At 41.8% G+C, this 16,799-nt stretch overlaps 1 protein-coding gene across 2 annotated transcripts; it reads right to left on the bottom strand.

Moving 5' to 3' along the window:
* Positions 1–3,578: 3,578 nt before the first annotated feature.
* LOC121543593 (suppressor of cytokine signaling 2-like) lies at positions 3,579–16,556 on the bottom strand. Of its 2 annotated transcripts, XM_041853601.2 has the most exons (4): positions 16,358–16,556; positions 15,998–16,059; positions 14,395–14,671; positions 3,579–5,827 (listed from the first exon to the last, which is right to left on the bottom strand). In XM_041853601.2, exons 3-4 carry the CDS (start codon positions 14,519–14,521, stop codon positions 5,349–5,351), a joined length of 606 nt encoding a protein of 201 aa, XP_041709535.1. In that variant the 5' UTR covers positions 14,522–14,671; positions 15,998–16,059; positions 16,358–16,556; the 3' UTR covers positions 3,579–5,348. The 2 variants fall into 2 exon arrangements, with proteins under 2 accessions (XP_041709535.1, XP_041709534.1); XM_041853600.2 differs by having other exon boundaries at positions 15,998–16,556.
* Between the last annotated feature and the right edge of the window lie 243 nt (positions 16,557–16,799).

The raw sequence follows: 16,799 nt of genomic DNA, 5'->3' as shown, positions 1-16,799 counted from the left end.
CTAAAACCTATACGGCTGCAGAGCCAAGACAACATAATTACATAAGAAGGCAAACAGAGACGAAGGAACATCTCTGCATCTGTGGTGCGTAAAGGTGTTTATAATACTACAATAATAGAGATGAACTGCACAATTAATATACAACTTTAAAATGTGTCTAGCTGCACCCAGATCTGCATTACTGAACCATGTCCAGATATGAGATCAGTGCTCAAACTCATGTCCCAACTGCTCTTTTGAGGCTGTTACCAGGCTTCATATTTGCATGTAAGACTTGGATATGAATGATAAGAACAAGGATGCTGTATTTGCCTTTCAAATATCTCAGTAATAATAACGGATACCAGAACAGGTTGGACCAGTGATTGATAACAGAAAGCCTGTGTAAGACACTAACAGGTTTACAGTTAAATAAAATGCCCTAGTGACCCGGTGAGAGCTTTGCAGCCAACGACACTAAGCCGTCAGCTCTAGAAGGTCTACTAACTCTCCCTTCAGGGAGTGTCAGATAGCTTCCATACAGCTTAGCAGGGGAAACCCTGACCCTAACCCATGGTCGATATGACAATTGACAGCCTTGATCCTTGATCCTTCTTCCATGTCTTCTTGCTATTCAACCGGTCATCAACTGTCTTACCTTTGAGTCCTGATTGATACAGTACCTCTTCGTCTTCAGCCATTACAACAAGGCTTTGTTGAAGTCTGCAGTTGTCTTGGATTATGAAAGGAGGAAGCAATGTGGAGTGAAATTGACCATTTCTGTAAAACAGACCTGTTTTATAACCTGTTGCCCTAGGGGCAAACGTATCAAACTTTCTGTCATGAAATTAAGCAAGTGTTATGCCTCTAAGTGATGTATTATAAAATTAGTTGACAGTAGAGGAGCTTTGCAGGTGACTTGAGGTATATAACATGGAGACAAGGCAGGAAGGCACACACATGATCAAGATGTAATTGGTTAGCAATCAGTTATGAATGCAACACCTATGGACATATTCCAAGGCTGCCTCTCCAATAGCACTACTTGGCCCATATCAAGGTTTGTTCTTGGTCCCAGACGATTCTCAGAGAAATGCTTTCTGCTACATTGTCTGCACACAAAGTCTGTCCATATTGGGCGCTCAGGTGATGTTACCAAACAGGCAGGTTTTCCAGCCTGCTAAATTTAAACCTTTCTCCTTGCTAACTGAGATTAATGGCAGTTGGGACTGGGGAAGGTGAGAACCTGCAGGTACAGCAGCCAACATCCCTACACTACCGGCCTTTCCATCATGCAACCGCTACAGAACGAACAGTCCCTATAGAAAGTGTAAGCATGGGCACGGGGCTTATATTCACGTTCTACTCCACATGCAGAATACGATCTAATCCCCAACCTGATCTCATCAAACCAGCGCTAGCTAGGCCACGAGGGCCCAGAGCTAAGCAGGCTGCAGCCGCTGTGTCCCACACACAGTGTGTTCTCTCAGTGGGTAAACCACTGCACTGTGAGCAAGGATGGATCCAACATGCACTACATAAAGCTGAACAATGCTGCAGGTGGAAATTGAACATATAGCCTACTGAAGCACTCCGTTTTTTTAGTCATAGGAAATTGCCTCAATTCAGTCTACTCCAATCTGCACCTTTGAATAGCGTTTTGGATCTACTGCTACAAGGGGCATATTATTCAGGACAACTCAACATTACATTTACAGAAATATATTCTGCAGAACAGACATGAGATTGATGATTCTCTGTCTTGCATAAAATTCTATCCGCTCTCTCCGTTACATTTCTATCAGCCCCTATAGTCTAAACATTCCATCCTGCCGTAGAAGCCGCAGGAATGCAGCCAACTAACCCACAGAGACCAGCGCTATGTGTGTCGGCGTTGTTGCGTGCAAAGCCAGGTCTCAGTAGCAGGAATCGATTGTTTTAGTGGCCGGTGGGTGGGTTCTATTATGTTTAATTTCAAACAAAAACAATATTGACTGGTGCCTCATCCCTGTTCCCCCTCCACATCGACCCAACCTCTTGCCCCAGAGCCTACAGCTAAATGTAAACTGAAAATAACCTTCACACAGAGATTGGAATCGAAGACACGTTCCTTTCTTTTGTTTTATTTTTATGGTTTCCTCTCAGAGAGAAAACATTAGACACTTGTTTTTAAGCACCATATGAAAAACGGTAAATGTCATGATCATGTATCAAGAGTCAATTCTGGAATATTCTGCGAGAATTGTTCACACTGAACTGTACAGTTGAAGTCGGAAGTTTACATACACCTTAGCCAAATACATTTAAACTCAGTTTTTCACAATTCCTGACATTTATTCCTAGTAAAAATGTCCTGTCTTAGGTCAGTTAGGATCACCACTTTATTTTAAGAATGTGAAATATCAGAATAATAGTAGAGAGAATGATTTATTTCAGCTTTTATTTCTTTCACCACATTCCCAGTGGGTCAGAAGTTTACATACACTCAATTTGTATTTGGTAGCATTGCCTTTAAATTGTTTAACTTGGGTCAAACGTTTCGGATAGCCTTCCACAAGCTTCCCACAATAAGTTGGGTGAATTTTGGCCCATTCCTCCTGACAGAGCTGGTTTGTAGGCCTCCTTGCTCGCACATTCTTTTTCAGTTCTGCCCACACATTTTCTTTAGGATTGAGGTCAGGGCTTTGTGATGGCCACTCCAATACCTTGACTTTGTTGTCCTTAAGCCATTTTGCCACAACTTTGGAAGTATGCTTGGGGTCATTGTCCATTTGGAAGACCCATTTGCGACCAAGCTTTAACTTCCTGACTGATGTCTTGAGATGTTGCTTCAATATATCCACATAATTTTCCTTCCTCATGATGCCATCTATTTTGTGAAGTGCACCAGTCCCTCCTGCAGCAAAGCACCCCCACTGCATGATGCTGCCACCCCCGTGATTCACGGTTGGGATGGTGTTCTTCGGCTTGCAATTACCCCCTTTTTCCTCCATACATAACGATGGCCAAACAGTCCTATTTTTGTTTCATCAGACCAGAGGACATTTCTCCAAAAAGTACGATCTTTGTCCCCATGTGCAGTTGCAAACCGTAGTCTGGCTCTTTTATGGCGGTTTTGGAGCAGTGGCTTCTTCCTTGCGGAGCAGCCTTTCGGGTTGTCGATATAGGACTAGTTTTTACTGTGGATATAGATACTTTTGTACCTGTTTCCTCCAGCATCTTCACAAGGTCCTTTGCTGTTGTTCTAGGATTGATTTGCACTTTTCGCACCAAAGTACGTTCATCTCTAGGAGACAGAACGAGTCTCCTTCCTGAGCGGTATGACGGCTGCGTGGTCCCATGGTGTTTATACTTGCGTACTATTGTTTGTACAGATGAACGTGGAACCTTCAGGCATTTGGAAATTGCTCCCAAGGATGAACCAGACTTGTGGAGGTCTACAAAAAAACGTTGAGGTCTTGGCTGATTTCTTTTGATTGTCCCATGATGAAATAATCTGTCTGTAAACAATTGTTGGAAAAATTACTTGTGTCATTCACAAAGTAGATGTCCTAACCGACTTGCCAAAACTATAGTTTGTTAACAAGACATTTGTGGAGTGGTTGAAAAACAAGTTAATGACTCCAACCTAAGTGTATGTAAACTTCCGACTTCAACTGTATGTACTGTAGATTGAGTCGAACAATACACAGGAGCGCCACGACACCCCAACATCACATTCATTATTGCCTCCCAAATCGCAGAATAGAGGCAATGATAAAGCATGCTTTCAGAGTTTATTTTTGTAACTTTGTTACGTTCTTTTTCTAGAAAACACAGTAGCACAGTCAATATATACTTCCAAAAATATTGATGAAAATAAGATTCACGTTGATCCAATATGCGCTTGGAAATGTAATTCCTTCTTTTATCACAGCTGTATCAGCTAGATGTTAGATACAGCCTGTCTGTCTAACCAAGGTCTAGTTCTGAGGTGTGAGCATTGACTTGCTCAAGGGCATTTTCTATTGAAGGACAATGCAGTGATGAAGTATTGATGTTTCGCAGTGGAAGCAACATCCAGGACTGAGAACTTACTGAAATCAATAATTTTTTACCTCTTAGCAGGAGGAGGCAGAGCGAGACAAAGTGAGAGAAACCAACGCCAGATTTGAAGCCTGTATATTGCTTGTGCTTTTTTACCAGAAAAAAATCTGAACTGGGTGAAAAAAATAAAATAATCTTCCTTCTCAGTGTTGGGGAAGCTACTCTGAAAATATAGTTTACCAAGTTACCAATTACTTTGCACTGGAAGAAGTTATGCTACACTTATAGCTTACTTAACTAAAGTTACTTTGAAAAAGTAGTTCACTACATCCAAATAACTACGTGAAAAATTATATCTAAAATCTGAAATGTCAGACTACAAATTGCATGAACAGATCACTCTGGAGTCAAATTATAATAATTTTGCCTATTAAACAAAAACACTTTAAAGTGATAATTAGGCAGGTCTGATGCCGAAAAAGAAAGGAAGTTCATGCCAAATTAACCATTAAAAAATAAAGTAGTGTAGTTCCAGTAGTTAGCAAAATAATTAATAAACTGAAAACACTACCAAGATTAGAATTGAGTTCAACTACCACCAAGCTACTGACAAATGTAGTTACATGACTAGTTGCACTACATGTAGCTCACTACTCCCCAACACTGCCCCTTCTTATGATTACAGAACAAAAAAAAAGAAAATATAGAATATGAACAAACGAAAACATAATTCAGAACAAAAGTGGACACCGTGTCAGATGCTCATGTCTCAGACATGAGAGGCAGAGTCTATAAAGCAACAAAGAGCTTTGAAAAGAGAACAAAAAAAGGTGCGTGCCAACTGCCATCCCTCCTGGGTCTCGTTCAGAAGGGTCTGAAACCCTGTTTACCTGAGCTGGTCTGCAGGTAGGGTATACCACCGCGGCTTGAAAACATTTGCTCCTGTTTCAGAGATTATGAACATGACCTAGGTGTACCCACACCAAGTTCTGTAGCGGACATGCCCATTCTGAAATCAACCCTTAGCTCCAACTCCTAGGCCCTTTTTGATGAACAACTGTAGCGCTAATGGAACTGGAAGGGTGTAGTAGTATGAGAGAAATTTCACCTAGCTTCCTGAGGACTAGTTGACTTGGATCTATAACCATATTGCTCAACAGCAACCCTTCCAGAAGTACGAGGGCCGTCAAGCCATGCCTAGTGGTTGGGGCTAAAGGTTGACTTCGGACTGGGTGATAGTCTGACTGCCACTACATGGCAGCTGCACTGATCGCTATCCCACTACTCATAAAAGCGAGTGTAGTCTGTCCCATCCCACACCACACCTGGGATTTGTAGTCCTACTATACATTGTAGCTGTAGTCCGTCAGGTAGTTCTTCAGCCTGTTGGGTAAAGGCAGCTCCTGCACCTGCCTGGTGGCGTTGTTGATGGCGATCCGGCACAGGTGCTGTAGAGAGGGCACGGCAGTGTACACAGGCTTGGTCAGGAGCAGCTGAACTGTCCCGTTGGGTGGGGCCAGGGACTGCGACGCCCCTGACGACGCCCCTTTACTGGTAGTCCTGGACAGCTGCACGTAGTGTTCCACCAGGTGCACCACACTGTCAAACTGTTTGAGCTTGGGCTTGATCAGCACCACCGAGTCCAGTTTAAACTTGCCCTCCTTGTACTCGATGCGCAAGTTGGTGGGGCCGGCGGAGGTCATGGCAGAGATGGTGAACAGGTAGTCCCTCTGGGAGCTGTCTCGCACCAGGAAGGTTCCCTCTGATGCATCCTGGAGAATCTCTTTGGCTTCGTTGGCGGTCAGGCTGCCCCAGTACCAGCCTGTTAGGAGAGAGAGAGAGAAACACACACATGCATTAGCACAAGGAGACAGGACAAAACAAACTCTGGGCTATTCAAAGAAAACAAGATCCCTTTTTATGAGAACAGACGGTAATCCAAATCCAAATCTCATGCACGAACGCACACACAGTCAGAAACTATGTACATGAACATAAACCTGAATCTAAGCCTTTACCCTAAAAAAGCCCTCTGTACTGTCCACAGGAATTTTAAAACAAATTCCACTTGGTCTTAGAGAGAGTGGGTTAACATGTTAAATTCTCACAATTTGTGTAGTGACTTTTGCAGTGAAATGTATGAGAGGAATCTCTGCAGTTAGCCTACACAGCAGCAGTGACTGTCTACCTCCTCCACCCCCCCACCCCCTCACTGACCCCCTCAGACCCTCAACACAAAAACTCTATTAAGTTTGACTGGATTTGTGGAGGTTAGAGATTCTCCAGTACTTTTGTATACTTTTTAGCCAGAAGTTCTGAAAGTAGCACTCACAAGCCAAAACTGGTACCCTTTAGTGCAGGGTTCCCCAACTGGTGGCCCACAGGTGGTTTTATTTGGTCCCCCATCTTTTCTGAGCGAAAAATTATAATAAACAAACAAACAAACAAACAAACACACACACGACAACTGGTCAAAATAACAAAACATATGTAGTGTTGTCAGACCTCGAATAATGCAAAGAAAATAAGTTCATGTTAATTTTTAAACAACAATGTTTTAACTTAGGAAGAGTTTAGAAATCAATATTTGGTGGAATAACCCTGATTTTCAATCACAGCTTTCATGCGTCTTGGCATGCTCTCCACCAGTCTTTCACATTGATGTTTGGTGACTTTATGCCACTCCTGGTGCAAAAATTCAAGCAGCTCGGCTTTGTTTGATGGCTTGTGACCATCCATCTTCCTCTTGATCACATTCCAGAAGTTTTCAATGGGGTTCAGGTCTGGAGATTGGGCTGGCCATGACAGGGTCTTGATCTGGTGGTCCTCCATCCACACCTTGATTGACCTGGGTGTGTGGCATGGCACATTGTCCTGCTGGAAAAACCAATCCTCAGAGTTGGGGAACAATGTCAGAGCAAAAGGAAGCAAGTTTTCTTCCAGGACAACCTTGTATGTGGCTTGATTCATGCGTCCTTCAAAGACAAATCTGCCCGATTCCAGCCTTGCTGAAGCACCCCCAGATCATCTCCGATCCTCCACCAAATGTCACAGTGGGTGCGAGACACTGTGGCTTGTAGGCCTCTCCAGGTCTCTGTCTAATCATTAGACGACCAGGTGTTGGGCAAGGCTGAAAATTGGACTCATCAGAGAAGATGACCTTACTCCAGTCCTCTACGGTCCAATCCTTATGGTCTTTTGCAAACCTCAGCCTGGCTCTTCTTTGCTTCTCATTGATGAAGGCCTATTTTCTAGCTTTGCACGACTTCAGCCCTGCCCCTAGGAGCCTGTTTCGAACCGTCCTTGCCGTGCACTTCACCCCAACTTCCGTTTGCCATTATTTTTGTAGGTCACTTGATGTCATCCTACGGTTGTTGAGTGACATTCGAATGAGTTGGCGGTCATCCCGGTCAGTAGAGAGTCGTTTTCGCCCTCTGCCGGTCTGTAGCTTTGTTGTCCCCAATGTCTGCTGCTTGACCTTGTTCTTATGAACCGCCGTCTTTGAAACCTTAAGGATGGAAGCAACCTGACGCTCACTGTATCCCTCTGCCAGTAAAGCCAGAATTGAACCCTTCTTTTCCTCACTCAAAACTTTCCTTTTCAACTCTTTTGGCATGGTCAATAGTTATTTTTTGATTAATATTACTTTTGAGGTACTATTAGCACTGTTTTTGCCATCCAGCTGGTCCTATTGCAAGAGGATAGTGATGACCACAGCAGTGGTTTTTATACTTTTCCTCGTTAAATAAGATTTGGTTCATCTGATCACCTAATTCAGTAGAATGAGGTGTGCCTGTGTTGGAATTCAACAGACACTGGAATGGAATGGCTGTCATAAATGCAGAGATGCTGATTTAAGGAAAATGTGCAGTGTTCTCTTAATTTTTTCCTCTGTGTGTGTGTGTGTGAGGGAAAAAAGTATTTGATCCCCTGCTGATTTTGTACGTTTGCCCACTGCCAAAGAAATGATCAGTCTATAATTGTAATGGTAGGTTTATTTCAACAGTGAGAGACAGAATAACAACAAAAAAATCCAGAAAAACGCATGTCAAAAATGTTATAAATTGATTTGCATTTTAATGAGGGAAATAAGTATTTGACCCCCTCTCAATCAGAAAGATTTCTGGCTCCCAGGTGTCTTTTATACAGGTAACGAGCTGAGATTAGGAGCACACTTTTAAAGGGAGTGCTCCTAATCTCAGTTTGTTACCTGTATAAAAGACACCTGTCCACAGAAGCAATCAATCAATCAGATTCCAAACTCTCCACCATGGCCAAGACCAAAGAGCTCTCCAAGGATGTCAGGGACAAGATTGTAGACCTACACAAGGCTGGAATGGGCTACAAGACCATCACCAAGCAGCTTGGTGAGAAGGTGACAACAGTTGGTGCGATTATTCGCAAATGGAAGAAACACAAAAGACTGTCAATCTCCCTCGGCCTGGGGCTCCATGCAAGATCTCACCTCGTGGAGTTGCAATGATCATGAGAACGGTGAGGAATCAGCCCAGAACTACACGGGAGGATCTTGTCAATGATCTCAAGGCAGTTGGGACCATAGTCACCAAGAAAACAATTGGTAACACACTACACCGTGAAGGACTGAAATCCTGCAGCGCCCGCAAGGTCCCCCTGCTCAAGAAAGCACATATACATGCCCGTCTGAAGTTTGCCAATGAACATCTGAATGATTCAGAGGAGAACTGGGTGAAAGTGTTGTGGTCAGATGAGACAAAAATCGAGCTCTTTGGCATCAACTCAACTCGCCGTGTTTGGAGGAGGAGGAATGCTGCCTATGACCCCAAGAACACCATCCCCACAGTCAAACATGGAGGTGGAAACATTATGCTTTGGGGGTGTTTTTCTGCTAAGGGGACATGACAACTTCACGCATCAAAGGGACGATGGACGGGGCCATGTACCGTCAAATCTTGGGTGAAAACCTCCTTCCCTCAGCCAGGGCATTGAAAATGGGTCGTGGATGGGTATTCCAGCATGACAATGACCCAAAACACACCGCCAAGGCAACAAAGAAGTGGCTCAAGAAGAAGCACATTAAGATCCTGGAGTAGCCTAGCCAGTCTCCAGACCTTAATCCCATAGAAAATCTGTGGCGGGAGCTGAAGGTTCGAGTTGCCAAACGTCAGCCTTGAAACCTTAATGACTTGGAGAAGATCTGCAGAGAGGAGTGGAACAGAATCCCTCCTGAGATGTGTGCAAACCTGGTGGCCATCTACAAGAAACGTCTGACCTCTGTGATTGCTAACAAGGGTTTTGCCACCAAGTACTAAGTCATGTTTTGCAGAGGGGTCCAATACTTATTTCCCTCATTAAAATGCAAATCAATTTATAACATTTTTGACATGCGTTTTTCTGGATTTTTTTGTTGTTATTCTGTCTCTCACTGTTCAAATAAACCTACCATTAAAATTATAGACTGATCATGTCTTTGTCAGTGGGCAAACGTACAAAATCAGCAGGGGATCAAAAAAAAAATGTCCTCACTGTATGTACACACACACACACACACACACACACACACACACACACACATACATCACTATCCTCTTGCAATAGGACCAGCTGGATAGCAAAAACAGTGCTAATAGTAACTCAAAAGTAAATATTTATCAAAAAAATGGACCATGCCAAAAGAGTTGAAAGGGATAGTTTTGAGTGAGGAAAAGAAGGGTTAAATTCTGGCTTTACTGGCAGAGGGATACAGTGAGCATCAGGTTTCTTCCGTCCTTAAAATTTCAAAGACGGCGGTTCATAAGAACAAGGTCAAGCAGCAGACATTGGGGACAACAAAGCTACAGACCGGCAGAGGGCGAAAACGACTCTCTACTGACCGGGATGACCGCCAACTCATTCGAATGTCACTCAACAACCGTAGGATGACATCAAGTGACCTACAAAAATAATGGCAAACGGAAGTTGGGGTGAAGTGCACGGCAAGGACGGTTCGAAACAGGCTCCTAGGGGCAGGGCTGAAGTCGTGCAAAGCTAGAAAAAAGGCCTTCATCAATGAGAAGCAAAGAAGAGTCAGGCTGAGGTTTGCAAAATACCATAAGGATTGGACCGTAGAGGACTGGAGTAAGGTCATCTTCTCTGATGAGTCCAATTTTCAGCTTTGCCCAACACCTGGTCGTCTAATGGTTAGACGGAGACCTGGAGAGGCCTACAAGCCACAGTGTCTCGCACCCACTGTGACATTTGGTGGAGGATCAGTGATGATCTGGGGGTGCTTCAGCAAGGCTGGAATCGGGCAGATTTGTCTTTGTGAAGGACGCATGAATCAAGCCACGTACAAGGTTGTCCTGGAAGAAAACTTGCTTCCTTTTGCTCTGACATGGTTCCTCAACTCTGAGGATTGGTTTTTCCAGCAGGACAATGTGCCATGCCACACAGCCAGGTCAATCAAGGTGTGGATGGAGGACCACCAGATCAAGACCCTGTCATGGCCAGCCCAATCTTCAGACCTAACCCCATTGAAAACTTCTGGAATGTGATCAAGAGGAAGATGGATGGTCACAAGCCATCAAACAAAGCCGAGCTGCTTGAATTTTTGCGCCAAGAGTGGCATAAAGTCACCCAACATCAATGTGAAAGACTGGTGGAGAGCATGCCAAAACGCATGAAAGCTATGATTGAAAATCAGGGTTATTCCACCAAATATTGATTTCTGAACTCTTCCTAAGTTAAAACATTAGTATTGTGTTGTTTAAAAATTAACATGAACTTATTTTCTTTGCATTATTCGAGGTCTGACAACACTGCATCTTTTTTGTTATTTTGACCAGTTGGCATTTTCTGCAAATAAATGCTTGAAATGACAATATTTTTATTTGGAATTTGGGAGAAATGTTGTCAGTAGTTTATAGAATTTAAAAAAATGTTAATTCTACCCAAACACATACCTATAAATAGTAAAACCAGAGAAACTGATAATTTTGCAGTAGTCTCTTAATTTTTTCCAGAGCTGTACATACAACCGTTCAAAAGTTTGGGGTCACTTAGAAAAATCAATTAGCATTTTTAAATGATAAACTTGGATTAGCAAACACAACGTGGCATTGGAACACAGGACTGATGGTTGCTGATAATGGACCTCTGTACGCCTATGTAGATATTCCATTAAAAATCAGCTGTTTCCAGCTACAATAGCCATTTACAACATTAACAATGTCTACACTGTATTTCTGATCAATTTGATGTTGTTTTAATGGACAAAAAAAAAGTGATTTTCTTTCGAAAACAAGGACATTTCTAAGTGACCCCAAACCTTTGAACGGTAGTATATATACGTACACACACACACACACACACACACACACACACACACACACACACATTACCAGTCAAAAGTTTGGACACACCTACTCATTCAAGGGTTTCTTTATGTTTACACTGTAGAATAATAGTGAAGACATGTAAACTATGAAATACCACATATGGAATCATGTAGTAACCAAAAACGTGTTAAACAAATCAAAATATATTTTATATTTGAGATTCTTCAAATAGCCACCCTTTGCCTTGATGACAGCTTTGCACACTCTTGGCATTCTCTCAACCAGCTTCATGAGGTAGTCACCTGGAATGCATTTCAACTAACAGGTGTGCCTTGTTAAAAGTTAATTTTTGGAATTTCTTTCCTTCCTAATGCGTTTGAGCCAATCAGTTGTGTTGTGACAAGGTAGGGGTGGTATACAGAAGATAGCCCTATTTGGTAAAGACCAAGTCCATATTATGTCAAGAACAGCTCAAATAAGCAAAGAGAAACGAGAGTCAATCATTACTTTAAGACATGAAGGTCAGTCAATAGGGAAAATTTCAAGAACTTTGAAAGTTTCTTCAAGTGCAGTCGCAAAAACCATCTAGCGCTATGATGAAACTGGCTCTCATGAGGAACTCCAAAGGAAAGGAAGACCCAGAGTCAGCCTCAGAAATTGCAGTCCAAATAAATGCTTCACAGAGTTCAAGTAACAGACACATCTCAACATCAACTGTTCAGAGGAGACTATGTGAATCAGGCCTTCATGGTTGAATTGCAGCAAAGAAACCACTACCAAAGGACACCAATAAGAAGAAGCGACTTGCTTGGGCCAAGAAACACAAGCAATGGACATTAGACTGGTGGAAATGTGTCCTTTGGTCTGGAGTCCAAATTTGAGATTTTTGGTTCCAACCTCCGTGTCTTTGTGAGACGCGGTGTGGGTGAACGGATGATCTCTGCATGTTTAGTTCCCACCGTAAAGCATTGAGGAGGAGGGGTTATGGTGTGGGGGTACTTTGCTGGTGACATTGTCTGTGATTTATTTCGAATTGAAGGCACAGCATTCTGCAGCGATACGCCATCCCATCTGGTTTGGTCTTAGTGGGACTATCATTTGTTTTTCAACAGGACAATGACCCAACACACCTCCAGGTTGTGTAAGGGCTATTTGACCAAGTAGGAGAGTGTGGGAACTCCTTCAAGACCGTTGGAAAAGCATTCCAGGTGAAGCTGGTTGAGAGAATGCCAAGAGTGTGAAAAGCTGTCATCAAGGCAAAGGATGGCTATTTGAAGAATGTCAAATATATCTTGATTTGTTTAACACATTTTTGGTTACCACATGATTCCATATGTGTTAATTCATAGTTTGATGTCTTCAGTATTATTCTACAATGTAAAAAACAGTAAAAATAAAGAAAAACCCTTGAATGAGTAGGTGTGTGCAAACTTTTGACTGGTACTGTAATGTATGTATGTATATACACACACACATTATTGTTTTATTGAATTTTTGTTGTTGGATGTAAGACTAAAAACAACAGGAAATCAGCTCCAAGTGATTTGTTTCCAAGTATTCCCACGTATAATAGAAAAACATGATCATAAGCAAGGTTTGAAATTATTATGTTTTAGTCAAAAAATATGTGCTTTGCTTGGAAATTAAAGGAAAAAATACAAAAAAGTCAACTTCATATTAATCATCTCCAGCACCACCCCAACATCAACATGTAAAAATTGCCCATTTCTATGTTTTGTAGTAAAACAGATTGACGATAAGTGTAGATTGACGATAAGTGTTTCCAATGACATCAACCAATTAGTAAGCAATGCTTACTAATAATTGGTGATGTCATTGGAAACATTTACCTTCCATCTTTTTTACTACAAAACATAGAAATGGGCAATTTTCACATATGTTGATGTTGGTGTGTTGCTGAAGATGATGAATATGAAGTTCACATGTTTTCCACCCCTTTAATGATAATACATGCCTCTTAAAATACATTAAAGATGGTTGATCTTTGAATAGCCCACAAATGTCTACCTAATAAATGAACACCTCCGTTTTAAGATCACAGCATTGGACCAGCTCTTTGTGCATCTCTAAAAATAAGAATGATCCCCCTCTCCACAGCATTCACATAATGGCAATCCTATAATTCACTCTAACAGCATTTGAAGTGAAACATACATTTCATTAGAACAGTAAATGAACACAATTCGTGTGACTTCTAAGAACAATTAACATCACTGCCTAACTTATGAATGAAGGCACATTTTATTAATTCATAGACATGTTCTGAACATTTTTTCATTTGAATGCGTCTAATTGTAAAAAAAAAAAAAAAAAAAAAAAAAAAATTGTCGTCTTCCAACAAACTCACAATAGCCTATAACAAAACGTCCTTATACATTCTGCGACTTAAAAACAAAGTGTGGTCCTCTGTAGCTCAGCTGGTAGAGCACGCCGCTTGTAACGCCAAGGTAGTGGGTTCGATCCCCGGGACCACCCATACACAAAAAAAAATGTATGCACGCACGACTGTAAGTCGCTTTGGATAAAAGCGTCTGCTAAATGGCATATTATTATTTATTATTAAAGTCAAGTGTCTACCTCGTGCACGAATTACTACGAATTTCAAGAGACTAAACCCGTTACTGTTCAGGATAAATAGAGGTGAAATGCATTCATTGAACGATGAAATGCCAAGTGTGCTTTGTTTAATTGTCATTTTCAACCATACATAATGAATACAGACAGTGCGTACTGCATGGCCACATGCATATCGTGCTAGATATGGGCACGAGCATTTAGATAAGGTTACTTTCAAACTAGTTTGCTTTACAATTACTCGTTTTTTCAGGGCCATAATAGAGATACATTACCTTGTTTTGTGTTTTTATTACAAATAAATATTTTGAAAGTTAGGCTATATCGTTTATTTGTAATTCAGAAATGCTATTGACATTGTGTCATGCTCGTATGTATGTAACGGTACTGGGTACTGGTAAAACTGTACTAGAACATTGAAAATAGGCACATTTAGTAATCATGTCGAAATGTGTGTGTAGATGTAATCTAAAACTATAAAATGAGGACATGCACTCACCTGTATTTTTAAGGTCTTTCATGGCCTGAGCGATGCGATTCTCATCGGAATCTACAACTCGTGACTCCGTATCCGTTCTTCTCTCATTTTCGACGGTCTCCGTGGATTCGGGTGAGTGGCAGGTCATTGGGGAACCACCCGAAATTGCCCAGCCGTAGGCCAAAAGACATCCGACAAATGCAAAAATATTCCCCAAAAGACAGGCAGTTGCCCCACAGTCGAAAGACCAGTTTCTTCTGCAAGTTTCTTCTTGAATTTTATGAATGAATGTATCGTCCTGTAAATTAATAAATAAATACAACACACACGTAAATGAATGCAGTTTAGCCACGGACATTCGTGCTAGATAACAGCTAACGTTACATTGTAACATATCCGTTATGTGCTTGACTCCAGCCACCCGAGTCATGACTCCAGCCACCCGAGTCATGACTCCAGCCACCCGAGTCATGACTCCAGCCACCCTAGTCATGACTCCAGCCACCCTAATCATGACTCCAGCCACCCGTCATAGACAGTTTGCTCTGCTACCGCAAGGATGCACCAACAGGACCCTGAACAGCTTCTACCTCTAAGCCATAAGCCTGCTAAATAGTTCACCAAATAGCTACCCGGACTATCTGCATTGACCCACCTTTGCACTAATTATTTTGACTCATCACATAAACTGCTGCTAATGCTTAATATATATCCTGTTGCCTAGTCACTTTACCCCTACCCTTAAGTAGTCTACAAATCTACCTCAAATTACCTCGTACCCCCTGCACATCAACTCGGTACTGGTACCCCTGTAACATGGAAATATAACCGTGTGGGAATCCTAACCCTATAAAGGCGGGTAGTAATTGAATTTCTCGCTGATATGGAAGATACGTTCCTTATGTTTCCGAAATCTTACCGCAAGTGACGCGTTTTAACTATCAGAACGAGCGTCCGGGCTCTAACTCCCCCTGCCAGAAGATACTTCAATAGGCGCTAAAGGTGGTTGATGTATATGAATGGGGTTACGTTTGCGCAAGCTATTTTTATTTTTTTTAAACATGGCAAGGAAGGGAGCACGAAACAAGGTGAACACTGAAAAGCCTAATTCATTCGCTTGATAAATCTTAAATAAAACTTTTTTATTTTTTAAACGTTCACTTATATGCGCGAGGTATTACACTTGCTGCGTGGAGATGAAAGATTAGGGAAGGTTATTTTTTTAATGTCTGCATTCAAATATAAGTAAACAGATTTGGGAACGTTCTGCGAAATCGACTCTACTTCTCGGAAATTGCAATGGCAGTTTAAACTCATATGCAGGGAGGGGATACTGAAAACAGATAAATCACCATCATCAGCCTTGTTCGGTGTTTGCAGCTTGTCTATTGTAGCTATGTTTAATTGATTATTTTGTGTAGGCTACATTAAAGCCTCCATTGTGGTTGTGTAAATTTGCGCCGTCGTTTTTAAATAACCCCTGTTCCAAAACCAATAAAACACGTACCATATGCATAATGTTCACAACACATAGCTAACATTACATTTTAGCTATCTAATGCTGACTAGCTAGTTTACAAAGTAAATATACTATTAACAGATAGTTATATTAATGAATTCTCACCTATTTGCGAGTGGATCCAGCACCAAACGACTACCGATGATCATTCAAATACGCACTTCTCCCTAAAGAAAGGGGACTAAGATTAATAAACAAAGCACAAAACCGCTCATTAGCTATACACTTCCAGGGAACGGCTAGCTAGTTTAGCCATGTCGATCAAATTGAAAGATGACAGATCACATAGTTAGAGTTTTCCATGTCGTATTATTTATCTTCTGGCGGGCTAATCAATCCGTTTGCAATTTGGCGAGATGGCAAACAAACTCAGAATATTTTCCAGGCGATGACAATGTCTCGCGACCGAGGCAAATCGATTTGGCAAGACTCGCTCGCTGCTGGTAATGTTAAGATGTAAAATACCATGCAGAAAGTCACCAAACCAGCTTGTCTTGTTTTTGGTACAGATCCCAATGACAGTCTTTTCTGCGCCGTTGAATCACCTTCCTTCGGTATGTGTTTTTAATAACCAAATCCCCATTAAACCCACACCAATACACAAAAGACCGATTTCCAAGAACTTTCCAGGAATCCCGTCACGTGGTGTCGAGCGCAACCATTTTTAAGGTAGTGCCAAGCCAGCTGCACCGCATGAATATAGTCGCGTGCTCATAATGTGTGTGCGTGTGCGTGTCTGCCTGTGTGTGAGAGAGAGAGAATGGAAGAAAGAGAGCTAGTGGGAGAGCGGGAGAGAGACATATATATATATTTTTACCAAATTCCAAGAAAATCCTTTCGAAGAAACCTGTATTTTCATGGAAACCATGAAGTGTCCAGTTCCCTAAGCGCTGCTAAACCCTAACCC

Source organism: Coregonus clupeaformis, unplaced genomic scaffold, assembly GCF_020615455.1.
Source record: "Coregonus clupeaformis isolate EN_2021a unplaced genomic scaffold, ASM2061545v1 scaf0501, whole genome shotgun sequence".
Taxonomy (NCBI): Eukaryota; Metazoa; Chordata; class Actinopteri; order Salmoniformes; family Salmonidae; genus Coregonus; species Coregonus clupeaformis.
Note: the sequence above shows the minus strand (reverse complement) of the source record. Positions and strands in the feature narration are given on the sequence as shown.

Bases quoted from the DNA above. Each gene is read 5' to 3' on its own strand.
- LOC121543593 (XM_041853600.2), bottom strand. From the start codon at position 14,521: ATGACCTGCCACTCACCCGAATCCACGGAGACCGTCGAAAATGAGAGA. The intron at 5,828-14,394 runs GTGAGTGCATGT...CTCTCCTAACAG, and splicing joins GAAAGACCTTAAAAATACAG to GCTGGTACTGGGGCAGCCTG.